Source organism: Chiloscyllium punctatum, chromosome 24 (assembly GCF_047496795.1).
Source record: "Chiloscyllium punctatum isolate Juve2018m chromosome 24, sChiPun1.3, whole genome shotgun sequence".
Lineage (NCBI taxonomy): Eukaryota > Metazoa > Chordata > Chondrichthyes > Orectolobiformes > Hemiscylliidae > Chiloscyllium > Chiloscyllium punctatum.
Window position 1 is genome coordinate 69,572,865 of NC_092762.1, and position 20,005 is coordinate 69,592,869.

The 20,005-nt window shown below is 41.0% G+C and overlaps 1 protein-coding gene across 3 annotated transcripts in view; it reads right to left on the minus strand.

Annotated features, from left to right (window-relative positions):
• Positions 1–14,586: 14,586 nt before the first annotated feature.
• Positions 14,587–20,005, minus strand: part of LOC140494676 (nuclear receptor ROR-beta-like) — an 80,722-nt gene continuing 75,303 nt past the window's right edge. For all 3 annotated transcript variants that reach the window (XM_072594136.1, XM_072594135.1, XM_072594134.1), the window contains exon 10: positions 14,587–18,929. In XM_072594136.1, the coding sequence (XP_072450237.1) occupies positions 18,768–18,929 (162 nt within the window). In that variant the 3' untranslated portion in view covers positions 14,587–18,767. The remainder of the gene's footprint in view (positions 18,930–20,005) is intronic.

The window sequence follows — 20,005 nt, forward strand, 5'->3', positions numbered from 1 at the left end:
CTAGTCTGGCCATTAAGGGTTAACTTGTTTGAATATTTTATCTCATTTGTTCCCTGTAACAAAGCATTCCTTGCTCCAGCACCCCTCTTCTCATGTCTATTTTGAATGGTTAATCCACAATGTCAGTTTTATACATTGGTGGCAAGTGAATCTACACCTATATTTTTACCACAGTTGTAACGTAATTAGTCATTTTCCTTTAAGTCTACACTACTGATCAGATTTTTTTGCATTTTGTTTACATTCATTCATGGTGTATGAAGAGGGAGTAGTTTCCCCATTGCTGTTGACTTCATGTTCAGTTCTGGTACACACAATCAACCACTGCTTTGATGTTAAGGAAACTCACTCTCACCTGAATGCTGAAATTTAGGTCTTGTGTTGCTATTTAAATCAATGTCACAATGAGGTCTGGAGCTTAGGCGGTCCTGGTGGGTCACAAACTGTGTCTCAGGCATTCAATGATTTGTTGATGCCATATGCAGTTATAGTCACAGGTGAGGTGCTGGAAGACTGGAGGTTGGCAAACGTGGTGCCATTGTTTAAGAAGGGCGGTAAAGACAAGCCAAGGAACTATAGACCGGTGAGCCTGACCTCAGGTGGTGGGCAAGTTGTTGGAGGAAATCCTAATGTTCGGGATGTACATGTATTTGGAAAGGCAAGGACTGATTCGGGATAGTCAACATGGCTTTGTGCATGGGAAATCAGGTCTCACAAACTTGGTTGAGTTTTTTGAAGAAGTAACAAAGAAGATTGATGAGGGCAGAGCAGTAGATGTGATCTATATGGACTTCAGTAAGGCATTCGACAAGGTTCCCCATGGGAGACTGATTAGCAAAGTTAGATTTCATGGAATACAGGGAGAACTAGTCATTTGGATACAGAACTGGCTCAAAGGTAAAAGACAGAGAGTGGTTGTGGAGGGTTGTTTTTCAGACTGGAGGCCTGTGACCAGTGGAGTGCCACAAGGATCGGTGCTGGGCCCTCTGCTTTTTGTCATTTACATAAATGATTTGGATGCGAGCATGAGAGGTACAGTTAGTAAGTTTGCAGATGATTAATTCAGATAAATGTGAGGTGCTGCATTTTGGGAAAGCAAATCTTAGCAGGACTTATACACTTAATGGTAAGGTCCTAGGGAGTGTTGTTGAACAAAGAGACCTTGGAGTGCAGGTTCATAGCTCCTTGAAAGTGGAGTCCCAGGTAGAAAGGATAGTGAAGAAGGTGTTTGGTATGCTTTCCTTTATTGGTCAGAGTATTGAGTACAGGAGTTGGGAGGTCATATTGCAGCTATACAGGACATTGGTTAGGCCACTTTTGGAATATTGCGTGCAATTCTGGTCTCCTTCCTATCAGAAAGATGTTATGAAATTTGAAAGGGTTCAGAAAAGTTTGCAAGGATGTTGCCAGGGTTGGAGGATCTGAGCTACAGGGAGAGGCTGAACAGGCTGGGGCTGTTTTCCCTGGAGCAATGCAGGCTGAGGGGTGACCTTATAGAGGTTTACAAAATTATGAGGGGCATGAATAGGATAAATAGACAAAGTCTTTTCCCTGGGGTCGGGGGGTCCAGAACTAGAGGGCATAGGTTTAGGGTGAGGGGGAAAGATATAAAAGAGACCTCAGGGGCAACTTTTTCATGTAGAGGGTGGTACGTGTATGGAGCAAGCTGCCAGAGGAAGTGGTGGAGGCTTGTACAATTGCAACATTTAAAAGGCATCTGGAGTATGTGAATATAAGGGTTTGGAGGGATATGGGCCGGGTGCCGGCAGGTGGGACTAGATTGGGTTGGGATATCTGGTTGGCGTGGACAGGTTGGACCAAAGGGTCTGCTTCCATGCTGTACATCTCTTTGACTCTATGACTCTAAGTGTGACTTCACTTTTTAGTGTGTACCTCTGGAGGAGGTTGGAAAGGGTCATCTAATTGAATCTTCTGGGTGAAAATGCTGAAAGTACTTCATCGTCACCTTTTGTGCTCACATACACAGCTCCATTGCCAAAGACACTGTTCACCCAGCTATCTCATTAGTTGCTTAATTTTATCCCGTCATTTCTGGGTACAGAGTGTTGATCTAATCTATTAGATTTGCAGAGTTTAACATGCATGTGGTCCTGTTTGTAGCAGGTTTGTACACTATTTTTCAAGCGTATCAAATGCTGTTCTCAGCAGGCTCTTCTTCAGTCCTCAGTGAACCACCTGGTTCATAGTGATGGAGGAATAAGGATTATACCAGATTGAAAGGTTACACATTGTGATTTAGAATTCTGCTGCTCCTGATGCCAACAGCAGCTTGTGGATACCCAGTTTTGGGCTGAAAAATCTGCTCCGGTTAGCTTAGTGAGGCTGTTATATGAAGCAAAGAACATTTGATGCAAAATTTAAGGCAGTCAAGGCAGTAAACCTTGGTTAATTATGAATGTCATAATTTTTGGTTTTACTTTGCAGGGATTCCAAAATCAACATTGTCATCTCTCATTGTTTTATCTTTTAGAACTGTTTAATGGATAGATTGTATGACCACACCCATGAAATATAAAATTTTCCATGTTTTCAACTCATATCCCATAAAGTTGAAATCAAGCTATCTCAGTAATAAATGTACTCCTATATAATTTGTAGCTAATTATATCATTAGTGTGTGTACATTATTTTAACTTTAACATAGTTTAAGTTTGCTTATTTTCTCCTATTTTTCCCAATCTCTTGTTTTCAACCAGATTTTACACCCACCAAATCTAACCATTCCATAGAGTCATATCGAGGTACAGCATGGAAACAGACCTTTCGGTCCAACTCATCCATACTGACCAGATATCCCAATCTAATATAATCCCATTTGCCAGCACTTGGCCCATACCTCTCTAAACCCTTCCTATTCAAATACCCATCTGGATGCCTTTTAAATGTTGCAATTGTACCAGCCTGCACCACTTCCTCTAGCAGCTCATTCCATACACACACCACCCTCTGCATGAAAAAGTTGCCCCTTAGGTCTCTTTTATATCTTGTCCCTCTCACCCTAAACCTATGCCCTCTAGTTCTGAACTCCCCCACCCCAGGGAAAAGACCTTGTCTATTTATCCTATCCATGCGCCTCATGATTTTATAAACCTCTGTAAAGTCACCCCTCAGCCTCCGACGTTCCACAAAAAACAGCCCCAGCCTGTTCAGCATTCCCTATAGCTCAAATCCTCCAACCCTGGCAACATCCTTGTAAATCTTTTCTGAACCCTTTCAAGTTTCGTAACATCCTTCCAATAGGAAAGAGACCAGAATTGCAAGCAATATTCCGAAAATGGCTAACCAACATCCTGTACAGCTGCATTATGACCTCCCAACTCCTGTACTCAATACTCTGACCAATAAAGAAAGCATACCAAACACCTTCTTCACTATCCTATCTACCTGTGACTTTACTTTTAAGGAGCTATGAACCTGCACTCCAAATTGGTGCACAATATATTCTCCAAAAAGTTACATTTGAATCCTTGCCATTTAGTGTCATAGTCATACAGCACAGAAACAGACCCTTCAATCCAACTTGTCCACGCTGACCAGACATGCCATTCTGACCAAGTCCCACTTGCCAGCATTTAGTCCATATCCCTCGAAACTCTTCTTGGTCATATATCCAAATGGATGCCTTTTAAATGTTGTAATTCTACCCACCTCTACCACTTTCTCCGACAGCTTGTTCCATGCACGTAGCACCCTCTGCATGAAAACGTCCACTGACACTCTCATTCGTTTGGCCGAACTGGTCCTCACCCTTAACAATTTCTCCTTTGAATCCTCCCACTTCCTCCAGACCAAAGGCGTAGCCATGGGCACACGTATGGGCCCCAGCTATGCCTGTCTCTTTGTTGGCTATGTAGAACAGTTGATCTTCCGTAATTACACCGGCACCACTCCCCACCTCTTCCTCTGCTACATTGATGACTGCATTGGCGCCACCTCGTGCTCCCGCGAGGAGGTTGAGCAATTCATCAACTTCACCAACACATTCCACCCTGACCTTAAATTTACCTGGACTATCTCTGACACCTCACTCCCCTTCCTGGACCTCTCCATCTCCATTAGTGACGACCGACTTGACACTGACATTTTTTACAAACTCACCGACTCCCATAGCTACCTGGATTACACCTCTTCCCACCCTATCTCTTGCAAAAATGCCATCCCGTATTCCCAATTTCTCCGCCTCCGCCATATCTGCTCCCAGGAGGACCAGTTCCACCATAGGACACACCAGTTGGCCTCCTTCTTTAGAGACCGCAATTTCCCTTCCCACGTGGTTAAAGATGCCCTCTAACGCATCTCGTCCACATCCCGCACCTCCACCCTCAGACCCCACCCCTCCAACCGTAACAAGGACAGAATGCCCCTGGTGCTCACCTTCCACCCTACAAACCTTCGCATCAACCAAATCATCCGCCGACATTTCCACCACCTCCAAAAAGACCCCACCACCAGGGATATATTTCCCTCCCCACCCCTTTCCACCTTCCGCAAAGACCGTTCCCTCCGTGACTACCTGGTCAGGTCCACACCCCCCTACGACCCACCCTCCCATTCTGGCACTTTCCCCTGCCACCGCAGGAACTGTAAAACCTGTGCCCACACCTCCTGCCTCACCTATATCCAAGGCCCTAAAGGAGCCTTCCACATCCATCAAAGTTTCACCTGCACATCCACCAATATCATTTATTGTATCCGTTGCTCCCGATGTGGTCTCCTCTACATTGGGGAGACTGGGCGCCTCCTAGCAGAGCGCTTTAGGGAACATCTCCGAGACACCCGCACCAATCAACCAAACCGCCCCGTGGCCCAACATTTCAACTCCCCCTCCCACTCTGCCGAGGACATGGAGGTCCTGGGCCTTCTTCACCGCCGCTCCCTCACCACCAGACGCCTGGAGGAAGAACGCCTCATCTTCCGCCTCGGAACACTTCAACCCCAAGGCATCAATGTGGACTTCAACAGCTTCCTCATTTCCCCTTCCCCCACCTCATCCTAGTTTCAAACTTCCAGCTCAGTTACTGTCTCCTTGACTTGTCCGACCTGCCTATCTTCTTTTCCACCTATCCACTCCACCCTCTCCTCCTTGACCTATCACCTTCATCTCCTCCCCACTCACCCATTGTACTCTATGCTACTCTCTCCCCACCCCCACCCTCCTCTAGCTTATCTCTCCACGCTTCAGGCTCACTGCCTTTATTCCTGATGAAGGGCTTTTGCCCGAAACGTTGATTTCGCTGCTCGTTGGATGCTGCCTGAACTGCTGTGCTCTTCCAGCACCACTAATCCAGTATATGAAAACGTCACTCCCTAGGTCCTTTTTACATCTTGCCTCTCTCACCTTAAGCTATGCTTTCTAGTTTTGGACAAGCTTGGTTAGAGACAAAAAAACTGCAGTTGCTGGAATCCAAAACAGACAGGCAGGAGGCTGGAAGAACACAGCAAGCCAGGCAGCATCAGGAGGTGGAGAAGTCGACGTTTCAGCTGTAACCCTTCTTCAGGACTGGGGGTGGGTATGGGGGGAGCTGCAGATAAGGGGATAGTGGGGACAGATAAAGATAGATAGAGGATACAACCTGGTTTTGTGTGTAAGCTCCTCATCAGGAATGTATGAAGCTCTTCCTGATGTAGAGCTTCTGCTTGAAGCGTCGACTCTCTTGCTCCTTGGATGCTGTCTGAGCAGTTGTGCTTTTCCAGCACCACACTTTTTGACACTGTACAAGCCCTGTTCTAGTTTGCCTTACCAAAATGCAACAACTCACATTTATCTAAATTAAAGACTGTCTACCATACCTCAGCCAATTGGCCATTCCGATCAAGGTTCCGTATACTCTGAGATAATCTTCTTCTCTGTCCACTATAACACCTATTTTGGTGTCATCTGCAAATTGCCTAACCATACCTCCTATATTCACATATAAATAAATGTAAATTTATTTAAATTATGAAAACTAGTGGACCAGCACCAATCCTTGTGGCACACCACAGGTCTCTAGTCCAAAAAGCAACCCTCTACATCCACCCTCAGTCTTCTAACTTCAAGCCAATGTTATATCCAATTGGCTAGCTCCCCTTGGATCCCATGTGATCTAATCTTACTAACCAATTTACCATGCAGAAACTTGTCAAACGCTTTGCTGAAGTTCCTATAGATAACGTCTACTGCTCTACCTTCTTCAATCTTTTTTTTGTCACCTTTTCAAAAAATTCAAGTTAGTGAGACGCAGTTTACCATGCAAAAGCCAGATTGACTATCCCTGATCAGTTCTTACCTTTGCAAATGCATATAAATCCTTTTCCTCAGAATCCCCTCCATTAACACACCCACCACTGATGTAAGGCTCACTCGTTTTTCCTTGCTATTCCTTGATCTGAGAACAAGTTTTAAATTGATTAATTTTCATTCGTAACAAACAGCCTGTTTTCAGTTAAGTTTTCCAGTTTGATCTAATCAAGGAACTGGCACAATCTTTAGCAAGTTGTTACTTGTTAAAGAATGGAAGGGTATGCCAATAAACATACTCATCCTTGGTTTCGTGAACTGACTGGCTGGCTGGAGGAATAAACCCAGGATAAATCAGAGCTCTGGCACAGCAAATAATATGAAGTGCTTGTCACTGGAATTGTTGCAGTTCTTAAATTAAGCTTGAGTTTGTTCAGCAACAAAAAATGTTGGAAAAACTTTTGCTTATTTCTCCTGGCAGAATTATTACATATTTAATGGATTACAGTGAAACTGCAATAATGATGAACAATTTAGCTAACTTGGTCCTTGTTTTAATTCACAGAATGAGGGTGTTGCTGGCCAGCCCATCCCTAATCGCCAGAGGATAGTTGAGAATCAACACATTGCTATCGGTCTAAAAGACATTAATTAGTGAACCATAGAGGTTTTTTTCCTTATAATTGACTTATGGACTCCTAAGTTTTTTTTAAAATTAATGACCATCTGTCATGGTGAGATGTGAACCCAGGTCCCCAGAGCATTATGGGTCTCTAGATTAACAGTCCAGCGACAATATCACTGGGCCACCATCACCCTGAAGACAGTCTCTCCTCTTTAAAAACTGTATCCTCATGTTTGTTCCCCTGTAGTTGTATTTCCAGAAGCCATAAGGTGGCTCCAAAACTCTCAGGTTGTGAAACTAGACTGGTGAACTGTTCTATATATTGTTGTCATTGTTTTTGTGCAATCAGCTAATAGAGGGTGTGTTCTTGTACTGAAGAAAGAAAGACAATATTGGCTAAGTTATTTTTTGAAGCTTCAGTATATTATCATTATAAGCAATTCCATTTAATGATCTGAGCAGTAATTAATCAAACTAACTAACAGAAAAAAATCCACAACTGCCTATCTGGAAGGCAACAATCTGCTACTAATGTCAAGAGTAATAAACTCAAATCATTCATTGTTCTGGAGATTTAACATATTGTATATATTTCTTGTGGGTGAATGCCGGTCCACACAGATTAGCTGTGTGAAAGTATTGTGGTCCCTAGCAACAGGCTGGTGGTTTGAATTGATAACAGCATGGAAACAGAACTTCAAATATGCATTTTTCAAGTTTAACTGGGGCATCAGAGTAATCTGCTTTGGAAGAGTGGCCCAATGGTTTAATATGGTAATAAAAATGTGTTCCTCAGGTTTTGACAGCTCTTTAGTTTTAAAAGCTGTAGGTGAGGTTTCCTCGAGAGCTTAGGAAATAGCACCATTTATGGTCTGAGAAGTGCTTACTCTGCGCCCACACCATCACCCAAGCAAACCTCCTGTGATCTCATCTCTCCTCCAGCCTCTCTCCTTGCAATCATTTCACATTGTCTGTTCCCTGTATCTCCTAACTCACGATCTCCCTCCAGTTTCCATCTCTCCCATGAACTCTGTCACTATATTCATGATCACCTTGCCATGATCTGTGATCACCCCTGTAATATCCCTTACCCTGTGATCTCTCACACCTTCTACCTCTCTTCCGATAATTTCTTATGTGTAATCTGCCTTGAAGTGATCTCTTCCATTCTGAAAACTCTATACCTATGATCATCTCCTCCTCCGGCACTTCTGCGCTCTGAGATCATGATTCACAAAACTCTTTCCCCAACCTCAATCTTGTAAATTGCTAGGACCAAGCCCCGATGGACTTCATGTGCTGTATTTTACTGCAGATGTCCTGTGCTGTATATGGTCAGCTTTCTTTTTGGCTGGCTGTCGAGTGGGATGTGGAATTAAAGCATCTTAATGTGGTGCTGTCATTTCAAGACCCATCCCACTAAGACTAATGGGCCACAAATAGATAATGTACCGTGTTTGTGATTTTGAACACTACAGGAAGGGCTGATCTCCAGACTGCCTTGTAGGTTTCAAAGTCTCTTGCTGGTGCTGGACTAGTATAACAGAAATATACAGACTACCGGCAGGGCCACTTAAGTCATTTGGCTGGTTTGTGATGGAGAGTGATTCCACCAGTGTGGGTTCATTTGGGATAGTCAATGTGGCTTTGTGTGTGGGAAATCATGTCTCACTAACTTGATTGAGTTTTTTTGAAGAAGTAACAAAGAGAATTGATTGAGGCAGAGCAGTGAATATCATCTATATAGACTTCAGTAAGGCTTTTGACAAGATTCTGCATGGTAAACAGGTTAGCAAGGTTCGATCACATGGAATTGAGGGAGAACTGGTTATTTGGGTACAGAACTGACTTGAAAGTCGAGGCAGGGTGGTGGTGTGGGGTTGCTTTTCAGACTGGAGACTTATGACCAGCAGTGTGCCAGAAGGATCAGAGCTGGGTCGACTGATTTTTGTCATTTTATATAAATGATTTGGATGAGAACATAGGAAGTGTGGTTAGTAAGTTTGTAGATGACATCAAAATTGAAGCTGTAGTGGACAGCAAAGATGGTTTCCTTCAGAGTACAATAGAGTCTTGATCAGATGGGCCAATGGGCCGAGCAGTGGCAGATGGAGTTTAATTTAGATCAATGTGAGGTGCTGCATTTTGGAAAGGCAAATCAGGACAGGACTTATACACTTAATAGTAAGGTGTTGGGGAGTGTTGCTGAACAAAGAGACCTTGGAGTGCAGGTTCATAGTTCCTTGAAAGTGTTGTTGCAGATAGATAGGATCATGAAGAAGGTGTTTGGTATGCTTGCCTTTATTTGTTAATGCATTTAGTATAGGAGTTGGGATGTCATGCTGCAGCTGTACAAGATATTGGTTAGGCCACTTTTGGAACACTGCATGCAATTCTTCAATAGGAAGGATATTGTGAAACTTGAAAGGGTTCAGAAAAGATTTACAAGGATGTTGCCAGGGTTGTCGGGTTGGAGCTATAGGCAGAGGCTAAATAGGCAGGAGCTATTTTCCCTGGAGCGTTGGAGGCAGAGAGGTGACCTTATAGAGATTTATAAAATGAGGGTCATAAATAGGGTAAATGGCAAGGTCTTTTCCCTCAGGTGGGGGAGTCCAAAACTAGAGGGCCTAGGTTTAAGGTGAGAGGGGAAAAATTGAAAAGGGACCTAACGTGCAACTTTTTCACACAGAGGGTGGTGTGTGTATGGAATGAGCTGCCAAAGGAAGTGGTGGAGGCTGGGACAATTACAGCATTTAAAAGGCATCTCACTAGGAAGGGTTTGGAGGGATATGAGCCCAGTGCTGGCAAATGGGATTGGATTTATTTAGGATATCTGGTCAGCATGGATGAATTGAACCAAAGAGTCTATTTCTGTGTTGGAGACCTCTATGACTCTATAACTTTCTGATGTTACCATGGGGGGATTGCATCCTCCACCTTTTTCCTGTGACCTGAGGTGTGATGAGCCTCAGGTTAACTGACCACCAGTTATCTCTCTCTCTTTAATAAAAGAGTAAGACTGTGGCAAATTTACCTTTTCATATGACAGAAGCCCAGGCTTTGGTTGAAATCCCATAATCGTAGCAGGTGGAATTTAAACTCGATTAATAAAAATGTGGAACTGAAAACTAGTCTCAGTAATAGAGACCATGACAACAATCGATGATTGTTGTGAAAAAGCTACATGGCTGGCAAGGAGAATTTGGTGCCATGCTTTGTAGACAGGCACCTGGAGGTCCTGGTGGATGGGATGATGCAGAAGAGGGCTTTCCTCCTCTCGAGGTGCAGCAGAGGGGGGCCAGAAAACACCAACCCCTGTCAGCAGGTTGCCTCCTAGGACAGTGTATTCTTAGCCCAGCAGTGTAGGAAGAAGATCCATAAGAATCTGTGCTCTGCCAGGGTAAGTGACATAAGAGAATCCTGATGCCGAATGCCCAACCTCCTTAAAGGAAATTTGCCATTCTTACCTAGTCTGTCTGACGTGTGTTTCAGATCCACAGTTACATGGTTGACTCTTAACTACTCTGTGAGATAGCCTAGCATGTCACTCAATTTAAAGATTATCAAAGATGAACAATAAATGCTGACCTGACAAGTGATGCTCGCAGCCCATGAAAGAATTTTTAAAAATGTGACCACTTGGACAAGAGCCATATTGCCATTGAACCATATCTGTTGGAAGACTTTTTGAAGAAAGAAAAAAGGAAGATATAAGATACATTTTCAGAGTTAAGATTTACAGAGAATTTAAAAGGTCCACAAAATGAAATAATGGAATATTCATGGCATGCACTAAAAAATGTATGTGGGAAAATGATCAGCATACACCAGGAAATGTGCAACCCCTACATTGTATTCAATTAAGTGGTATAAAAACACATAAAATATATACTATGTGAAAGAGTTCATCAGATAATCTCATGTTTGTTTGATTGATTGACCTCTGTTACAATGTAAGCTAAAAGGTCACAGAAACAGAAACACAATGGGCTGATTCTTGTTTTTTTTTTGGCTGTGTCAATTCAATGGTATTTCATCAGGGCTTTTTATTGTAAGACCCAATGGGTTTTCTTGTACTATGTCCCAAACTTGCATTATTAACCTACCCTGTCTATATGGTACCTCTCTTGTTTGACGATGGTTGAATTCTCCTGTTTGCCATACCTGCAAGAACTTGTCATTGCCAGGATATCCCAGAATGGTCCAACATCTCTGGCACTGGTTCCTTCTTTAAAAGACTGTTGCACACCAGAACAAGCATTCAGTCCAGTGCTGCCCTGCATGGTTCGTGATATTTGCCCCTGACATAGCAGCTAATGGGAATTTAGTGCACTACTCTGTAGACATGCGCTTGGAGGCCCTGATTAATGGCATTATGCAGAAGACGGCTGTGTAGGAAGAACGTCAGCAATATTCTCTGCACTGCCAGGGTGACACTAGAGAATCCTGATGCTGACTACCCCAACCAGCTGATTGATAGTGCCTAAGCTCTGAACTGGCATCAGCGGTTCCCTTGACTTACTGTGCCAGAAGTCCCTGATTGAAGGTGTTTCCTTTGACTTGATTGAAGACTGCTGACAACCATGACAAGGTTTCTGACTATGTGTCTGCAAGGCAAGGCAAGGGAGAAAGAGGGTTTGGTGACATCATGCAATCAAAACAACCTCTTTGTCAATGTCGGCAAAACTAGAGAACTGATCATTGATTTTGGTCAGAAATGAGGAGAGCACACCTCATCTAGATCAACGGAACTGAGGTCAAAAGGGTGGAGAGCGTCAGTTCCTTGGAGTGATTTGGCCTGGTCTTCCCATGTAGTTGCGATAATGAAGAAGGCACAATATGCCTCTTCTTCAGGTGGCTCAGGAAATTTGATATGTCCATAAGGACCCTCACCAACTTCTACACATTCGCAATTGAAACTATACTGACTGGGTGCATAACAACCTAGTATGGCAACTGCTGTGCCCAGGATTGTAGGAAACTATAGAGGAGGATGTGCACTGGCCAGGCCATCAGAGAAGCCAACCTTCCATCCATGGACTCCATTTACAAGGCTCGCTGCCTCTTAAGACTGCCAACATGATCAAAGACCCTTTGTACCCGGTAATGACATCCTACAAACTCTTCCATCAGACAGAAGATACAGAAGGCTGAAACACACACCAGTAGGTTATGGGACAGCTTCTTCCTGGTTTTTATTAGGGTATTGAATGGACGCTCTAACATCAAATAATGCTGATCTTGCTAATGTCAACTCTCGTACATCCTGTGCAATGTTACCTGTATGCCTTTGTCTAAATCTTTTGTTCTGTACATCCTTGCTTACCATGTACTGTTGTAAATAAAGCTTTTCACTGTACTTCGGTACAAGTGACAATACTTAAACCAATCAAGACAGGTAGCTCTGGCTGAGCGGGCAAAGCACGGAATGGCTATGGCAGGATTGTTATGAGCATCCAAGAAGATACAAGATGAGTGAATATTAAGAGAACAGAGGGTCAGGGCAAAGCACAAAAGGGCAATGCAAGGAATGGTGTGGCAGAAATGTGAGCATCTAAGTAGGTACAAGGTGATTGGGCACTAAGAAAGCAGTGGCAAGCACTGAGATGCAGCCTGGATCAATCCTGGTCCAACCTCTTAGTGATTTCATACAACAGTATCTAAAATTCTGAAGTACTGACTTAGTTGTGAAGTAATTTGCTGAAGTTGTGAAAAGCACTATAAGGTGCTCTTTTGAACAAATTGAAACCACAAACTCCTTTCTGCACAGAGTAGAAAATTTGGTAAGAATGTCTCAAGTATTTGTCAAATTATTTTGAGCAGATAGGGAATCATCTGTGAATGCAGTAACAAAGGCAAATTGCCAACCTTTTCAGTCATAGCTGCTTTTCAGTCATAAAGTTATAGAATGGTAACATCATAAATATTCAGACCATTGTGTTCATTGTTGGCTCTCTGGTGCTTGGATACTGCCTGACCTGCTGTACCTTTCCAGTGCCACACTTTTCATCTTTGCAAGAGCAATTCAAAGAAGCCTTTACCTTAAATATTTCCATCTTGAATCTGTTATCCAGTGCCCTTTTGAAAGCCTTGATTGAAACTCTCTACCACCCTAGCGGACAGTGAGTTCCAGATCCTAACTACTTATTGCACAGTAATGGTTTTGCACATGTTGGTTTTGGTTCAAGCACCCCAAATTGGTGTCCTCTGGTTCTCAACATTTCCCCCATGGGAAAAGAGTTCCTCCCTATTTACTCTATTGGGAGTCTTTGAGTCTATATTACCATTATTTCATTCACACAAAGACAAAACAATTGTTTGCTGAAGGTTCTTAAAGCCAAATTTAAATAGGTAATATTTACATGAAAAGGCAAACAATTGACATTTCACCAATTTTGATATCATTTTCTTCCTTCATCACTTTGAAATGTCACAGGGATGGGTATACATCATAATTGGATTTTTGTATGTGGTTCAGAAAATAGGGATGTGAAATTGGGCTCGCTGATGTTCCTGGTGCTGACTTTCTTTTGCTGCTGTAGAAACAGTGGAAGAACTGTGTTAGGTTTTATTGAAGGAATTGTGTAAATGTTTTTGGAATTACAAGGATATGGTGCTGCATCTTGGCAAGAAAATCAGAGATGTTAGAGATTGTCAGGCTTGTTTCAGCAATGGGGAAGATATAGTTGGACTCCTTGAGCTTAAGCATGAGCTGACAGCAGCCACAATATATTCATCCTGCAGCAACCAATCATAAATGAACTTTAGCCCACCTTGAAGAACCAGAAATTTACTGCTCACTGACAAGGGAAACTTACTTCACACTGTACTGATGATTTCTCTCCACCACCTGGACGTGGACAGAATGCTTCCAATAAAAACCATGAAATACCATGAAACATGCAGGTGACATTATGAAATGACACAGGTAGTGAACAACATTGAACAGTTCTGATATGTTGTGTCTTGTGTTGGATTCGACATGGGTGTGTTAGAACTATTGAGTGAAAATCTCAGATCAAGTGACAATGCTTCTTTGTCAAAATTTTGCTATAGCTCTCAGTCATCATGAAGAAGTTGCATTGCTGGCTAGATGTTAGCTTTGATTTTTTGAAAACATAAATTTAGACGAAAGGAAACAAGTTCTATGGTCACATACCTGTAGCTTGCACTTCATCACAGGTAAAATGCTAAGGAGCTGGGATTTGAAACAAGGAAATAAGGCAGAAGCATACTATTATCTATAATTTTCTTAGCACTGTTAGCTGTTACTTCAGTCAGACTGCTCCATGAAATGGCGTGCCATTTCCTCTAGAGGGCTCAAGAGATGCCCACATGCCTGTTCCTTCTCAGTTCTAAACTCAGTGGTTATGGGCCAATCCGCTGTAGAGAGGGAAGAATGTCAGTGATTGTGTTGAAAGGTGCTTAGGTAATATCCCCACATGGTATTTGGCCAGATTGTCACTGCTGGCACCATGTGGTATCTCATTCCTCTGCCAGTGTGTCATACTGGGTAGGGGTGATTTATGTAGTTTGCTGCCACCAACCTTCCTTTGTCTATGCTGTATTTATGGCCTGTCTTCATGATCAGTTAGAAGAACATAATCAACTGGTGAAGAAGAGATTCTTGTCTTAATTCACAAGATGCTTTATTGTATGAAAGCTGCAAGTATGGTTTACATTATTACTCTCAAAATTCCTGCAGTGTGGTTACAGGCCATTTGGCCCATCAAGTCTGTATCAACCCTCCAAACAGCATCCCACCTAGACATATGCTATCCCTATAACCTCACATTGCTCATGGCTAATCCACCTACCCTGCACATTTCTGGACACAATGGGCTATTTAACATGGCCAATCTACCTAACTTGCACACCTTTGGACTATGGGGAGAAACCGGAGGACTTGGAAGAAACCCATGCAACAATTGTAAGAATGTGCAAACTCCATAGACCATCATGCAAGGCTGGAATCGAACATGGCTCCCTGGTGCTAAACATTGAGCCATATATTTATGTATACTTATACAAGATACACCTTCCACAACCTCCATCTTTGTAAGCTCAGCACCTGTTTTGTCTTTGAGGTCACATCTTATTATTTTTTAAAAGGGTAATAAAACTCCATTCTTTTTGGTTAACTAAATTTAATTAAAGTGTGATAGCTCCATACAAAAAATAATATTGCAAGACCAAGGAGGGACTAAAAAGATGGGAGTGGTGACCCATCCTCACCTGGTCATAACACAGTGCTTATTGACTCAATATCAATTTCATGTTTCAACCAGGACTTAATGGTAGCATTTTTCCCTGGGTTAGAAGGAATTCAAATCCCATTCCAGTGATAATCAAGTGAAGCCCTGTGGGAATGCTGTCCAATTGGAGTTACTGATAGCGACTGACACATTGATTGAGTGATTGAATACCTGTCTGCTATTTTAGATGATGCAAAGAAACTCATAGCCCTTTTTTGAAAGAAAGATGTAGGGTTCACCTTGATAGCTTGGCCACTGTTTACCCCTTAACAAGTATCATTAAAAACTGCAATTGATAGCAATAAGTATGGTTTACTTCTGACACAATTCTAAATGATGAAGGTGATGAACAAAGCATTTAGTATTTATCCACTCTTCATACAATATATAATTTTAATGTGGTTCATGTACACATCCTTTACATTATACATCTATAGCCATTCTCTAATTGTTACCCAATGTTTCTTAAATTGTCAATATATTAAAATAAGAATTTGCTTGTCATTGAAATCCAGACAAGACTTTTAAAAAAATCTTTCTATTCTTCTCATCTTGCATTTATATATGTATTTAATTCTTTTAAAAAAAAATAGAATTACAGTTTTACAATACGGACCAAAATAAAATCAAATAACTTTCTAAACTATGTAACAAATATTGTCTGTAATTTAATGTGCCAGGGAAAGCATTTTCCACATGATTGAAAGAGAAACATAAAGCTGGGTGTTGTTTCATTTCTCTTTTTACACAACATTCACAAGAATAATACACACAGTGTAAGTTCAATTGTTTGTAAGTGGTGTGAGACACTATTCTATCATATGAACTGAAACATAACCTGTAAGAAATGGATCAATATTTTGAATCCCAGTGGATAATTTTTAATACATTTGCTAGACACTATGTTATGCAGATGTGCAACATACAAACCAATTATGTTCTTCTATATCCAACTGGAGGTTAAATGCTACATTGCAAGTGAAAAAGTGGAAATGAATGCACAAGACCCATCAATGAACAGTAAAATCAAAAGCACATTAGGTTGTCTCCAATGTACGTTTCATAAAGAAATCTTCAATATTTTTAAGTATAAAAGGTGCTTAAAATCTGGAATCCAGTGAGCAGATCCTTAGCTTACACATGTCCAATCATCTCAACTGTACCCAACCTACTAAAATAATACTTTATACTTTGGCTGTTTCAGCAGTTTATTAATCCATCTACTTAAAAAGCACAAATGCTATTTAGGGTGTCCATAGCTGAGACATGCCAATATATGGTTTTACTTTTCAGATTAGATGCTGCAACAGGAATGGGAGGACAGGTATTGGAATTGCATTAGAAAATCTGTACTATTTTAGAAGTCCCATTTAGTGAAACAAAAACACTACCCTTCTTTCAATGCTCTGTGCTTGGTCGTCATCTTCCTTTTTGTCCTCTATGTTCCTAATGGTGGTGAGCCATAATATAGGTCTGTGGTTACCGATAGCTTGCTAGTATTTTGTTCAAAGGACCATTTTTGAATCAAGACTGGGAATCCCAGTTGGCTTTACAACTGTGCACACACATATGCTTTCCAGAAGTTGCTCAGTGAATGATGATTAGGAATGAAAGCTGACTTATTGATTTTTCTCCTCCCTGGCTCAATGCATTGACTTCAATCATTGCAAGTTTCATGTCTCCACGGTTGATGTTGACCAACAGACAGTGAGTGAATCTGAGTTGTTTGGGTTTAATATCATACCACTCACTCTAAATTTACTTAGAGGGTACTTTAAGCATTTGTAATGTCCCCTTGTATGCTGTTCCAAAAACTTCATATAAACCCTTTGGACTCTAACCTGGTGTCATGTTATTTGTAACCAGTCTAACAGCAGCACCTCCATATCATGACCCTTGTATGCAGTTCACACAGCAATTTTTCAAAGCATATATAATGTGATTGTTTCATTGGAATCTATCAGGTCTATGATATCTGATTCGGAAACTGCAATTTCAGCTCTCTGTTGATGCCACATTCTCTGCACAAGTAATTTTCCATGGATCTCCATCATTGCTGCCTAACTGCAAACATGCGACAAGTGTGTAACGTCCTAACTGCTAGAATTGATTTTTTTTTAGTTGCCCGCACCCTACTTCCATGAAAATTTTGAATTAAATCTGTGATGATAATCCATCACAATGTAAAGCTACCCTCTATGCTTGAGGCAATAAATAATTAACTTTCACAATTCTGCTTGTACATTGTTATATATTATTCCCTTACAGGAGATCAGTAATGGGGAAATTAATTTACACAACATACCTAAACAGATATTTTTAAAAGCCAGTTCTTTCAAACATTTGATTAACTATTTAGAATGTTTAACTGTTTCAATTAAATGTTACATGCGTGTCCTGTAATGTTTATTGGAGTGTACTAGATACTACACATTGTCTGCGGGGAAAATTGGGTAATGGATGAAAACTTTCGTGAAAGAAACAAACAATTGTAAATAATATTTGAAGACTATTTTTAATATATTTGGGTGCAGCAAGGGATTATCACTTGAAAAAAAGTGAGAAAAAGTGCATTTTTAAGTTTTGGCCTGCTGTGAGTAGATCAGCAGTTAATTTTATTTTTTACCAGCATTTTAACTTTATCGATTTAATTTTCTGCCTACAAATTCAGATGCCAAATGTCACTTTGGTGTACTATAACCAGCTTAGGGCTGTCACTCTTTGAAGATCGCAGCCACTTTACAGTTAGCTATTAAAATCCTACCAGCCTGTGTGACTACATTTTCAATACATTATTCAGGGTTCCCCATCACCTGGAATAATTTGGTTCCTGGGCAGTAAAATAAAGAAATCTTTTCTTAGCCATCTAACGTGTTTCTGCAATAGTCAGTCCAACAGGCCATTTTATGGCAACTAAGGGAAACACTGGACTTCAATCTAAAGATAAAATAAAATACATTGCAAAGCTATGACTACTGTCCACTAACATGGTCATAGTGCTAATGGATGCCATAATCTTTTACTTAATTATTACATGCAGGTGTCTTTTTTGACCATTTCCTAAAGATATATCGTAATAATATAAACACATACATATTTACATGTATAAGATTTCAACGTTTTTAAATGCTGGTTTCAGCATTGTTGTAATTTAGTTTCAAGAAATTTTGATCCATTCCTTCAAATCATCTTCATAATTTATTACTGCTGAAGTTAAAAAAAAACTGCCTGCGTAATAAATCTTCCATCAATGATGAACCACAAGAGCAACCCTGAAATCTCAGTAAAAAGAAAAACCCTTCATAAAATATATAGGTTTGCATTACAGATAAAATACTATCTATACTCCTTTAATCCACAGTTCTTTTTACCAACAGAAACAGATTTCACAAACAGCATTGGAAGGTCAGTCTTGCAATTTTGAATTAACTCTGGTCCATGAACACAATGGAGCAGCTTTTAAATGTCATGCACAAGGGTTTTTTTTCCACTACTTAGTATCCAAGTATTTACATTCTTTTGACTGTTGCGGTGAAACCTTATGAAGTGCAGTACATTCATCCTAGTGCTATTGCAATTGGTGATGCAGGAATTTTAAATCCTTTTTTTCACTTTGGGAATGCAGAGTTGCACAGAACTGGCAAACTTAGCTGTTGGAGGAGTCTGGATATTGCATCTCTGTGCTGAATACTTCCTTGTAGAGTGGAGGAAAGTTGTGCACTGTTTGTGGATGTAGCAACTTAAATAGCTGTAGCTTATCCACATGGAGGTTGCATACGGACTTCACCATGGACAATTTGGAGATCAGCTGTTGAGAAGGAAGAGAAAAAAACTGCAATGAGCTGTTAGAAAACAGAGAGAGCTTCTTTGAAAGCTTATTTAAATTATGTTAAAGGATAGAACTCTTATTTTTGTTTCAAGGCCCAGAAATTAGTTCTTAGATTAGCATATGAATGCTGCTGCTTATAGTTACTCCGACTAGACGGGCTGTCATGGTTTGGTTTGCACCTAACCCTTCTTCTGCAGCTCGTCTGCAGCCACTCTGTAACTATGCCTTGGTCCAGTTTACTTTTTATAACATTGTCCACTATTTTAAGTGTAATGTGAACATCTTCATTAAAATAGTGAGCAGAAAGAAACAATGTAAAATTCCACACCGAGATGTCTTGCTGAAGTGAAGTAAAATTGGATAACTCACTTCCAAATGATAATCAAATCATGTTGGCTGGGACACATTTACAGTTCAAACTTCATGGGAGGCTGGAGAACACAGAATAGAGCAGATTGTGCTGGTAACTGAAGTGCTGGTGTTCATTTCACATTTTACAGCATCACTGACATTACTGTACTTTCTTTGTAGTTTCAATCAAGTCAATTTAAACAAAGTCTCCAGAAGGAAACCTACAGCATCAAGTGGGACATCACTGTGAACAGTTTTGGCTGTCTTATCTAAGGAAAGGTATACTGGCATGGGATGCAGTCCATAAAAGTTCACTAGATTAATTCCAGATATGAAGGGATTTTCGTACAAGGAGAGACTGAGTATGTTGGGATTGTAATCATTTGAGTTAAGAAGAATGAGAGGCAACCTTACTGGAATATGCAATATTCATAGGGGATATGGCAGGGAAGATGCAGAGATTTGTTTGCCCTTGCAGGAGAGTCTAGGACCAAAGGACATAATCTCAGAGTAAAGGGTCATCCAGTTAAGAGAGATTAGGAGAAATTTCTTTTCTGAGGGTATTGAATCTATGGAATTCTTTGATGCAGAGCGCTATAGAGGCTGGGCCGTTAAGAATATTCAAAGTTGAGATAGATTTTTAATCTGTAAAATAATCAAGTGCTATGGAGTAAAGGCAGGAAGTGGAGTTGAGAATTATCAGA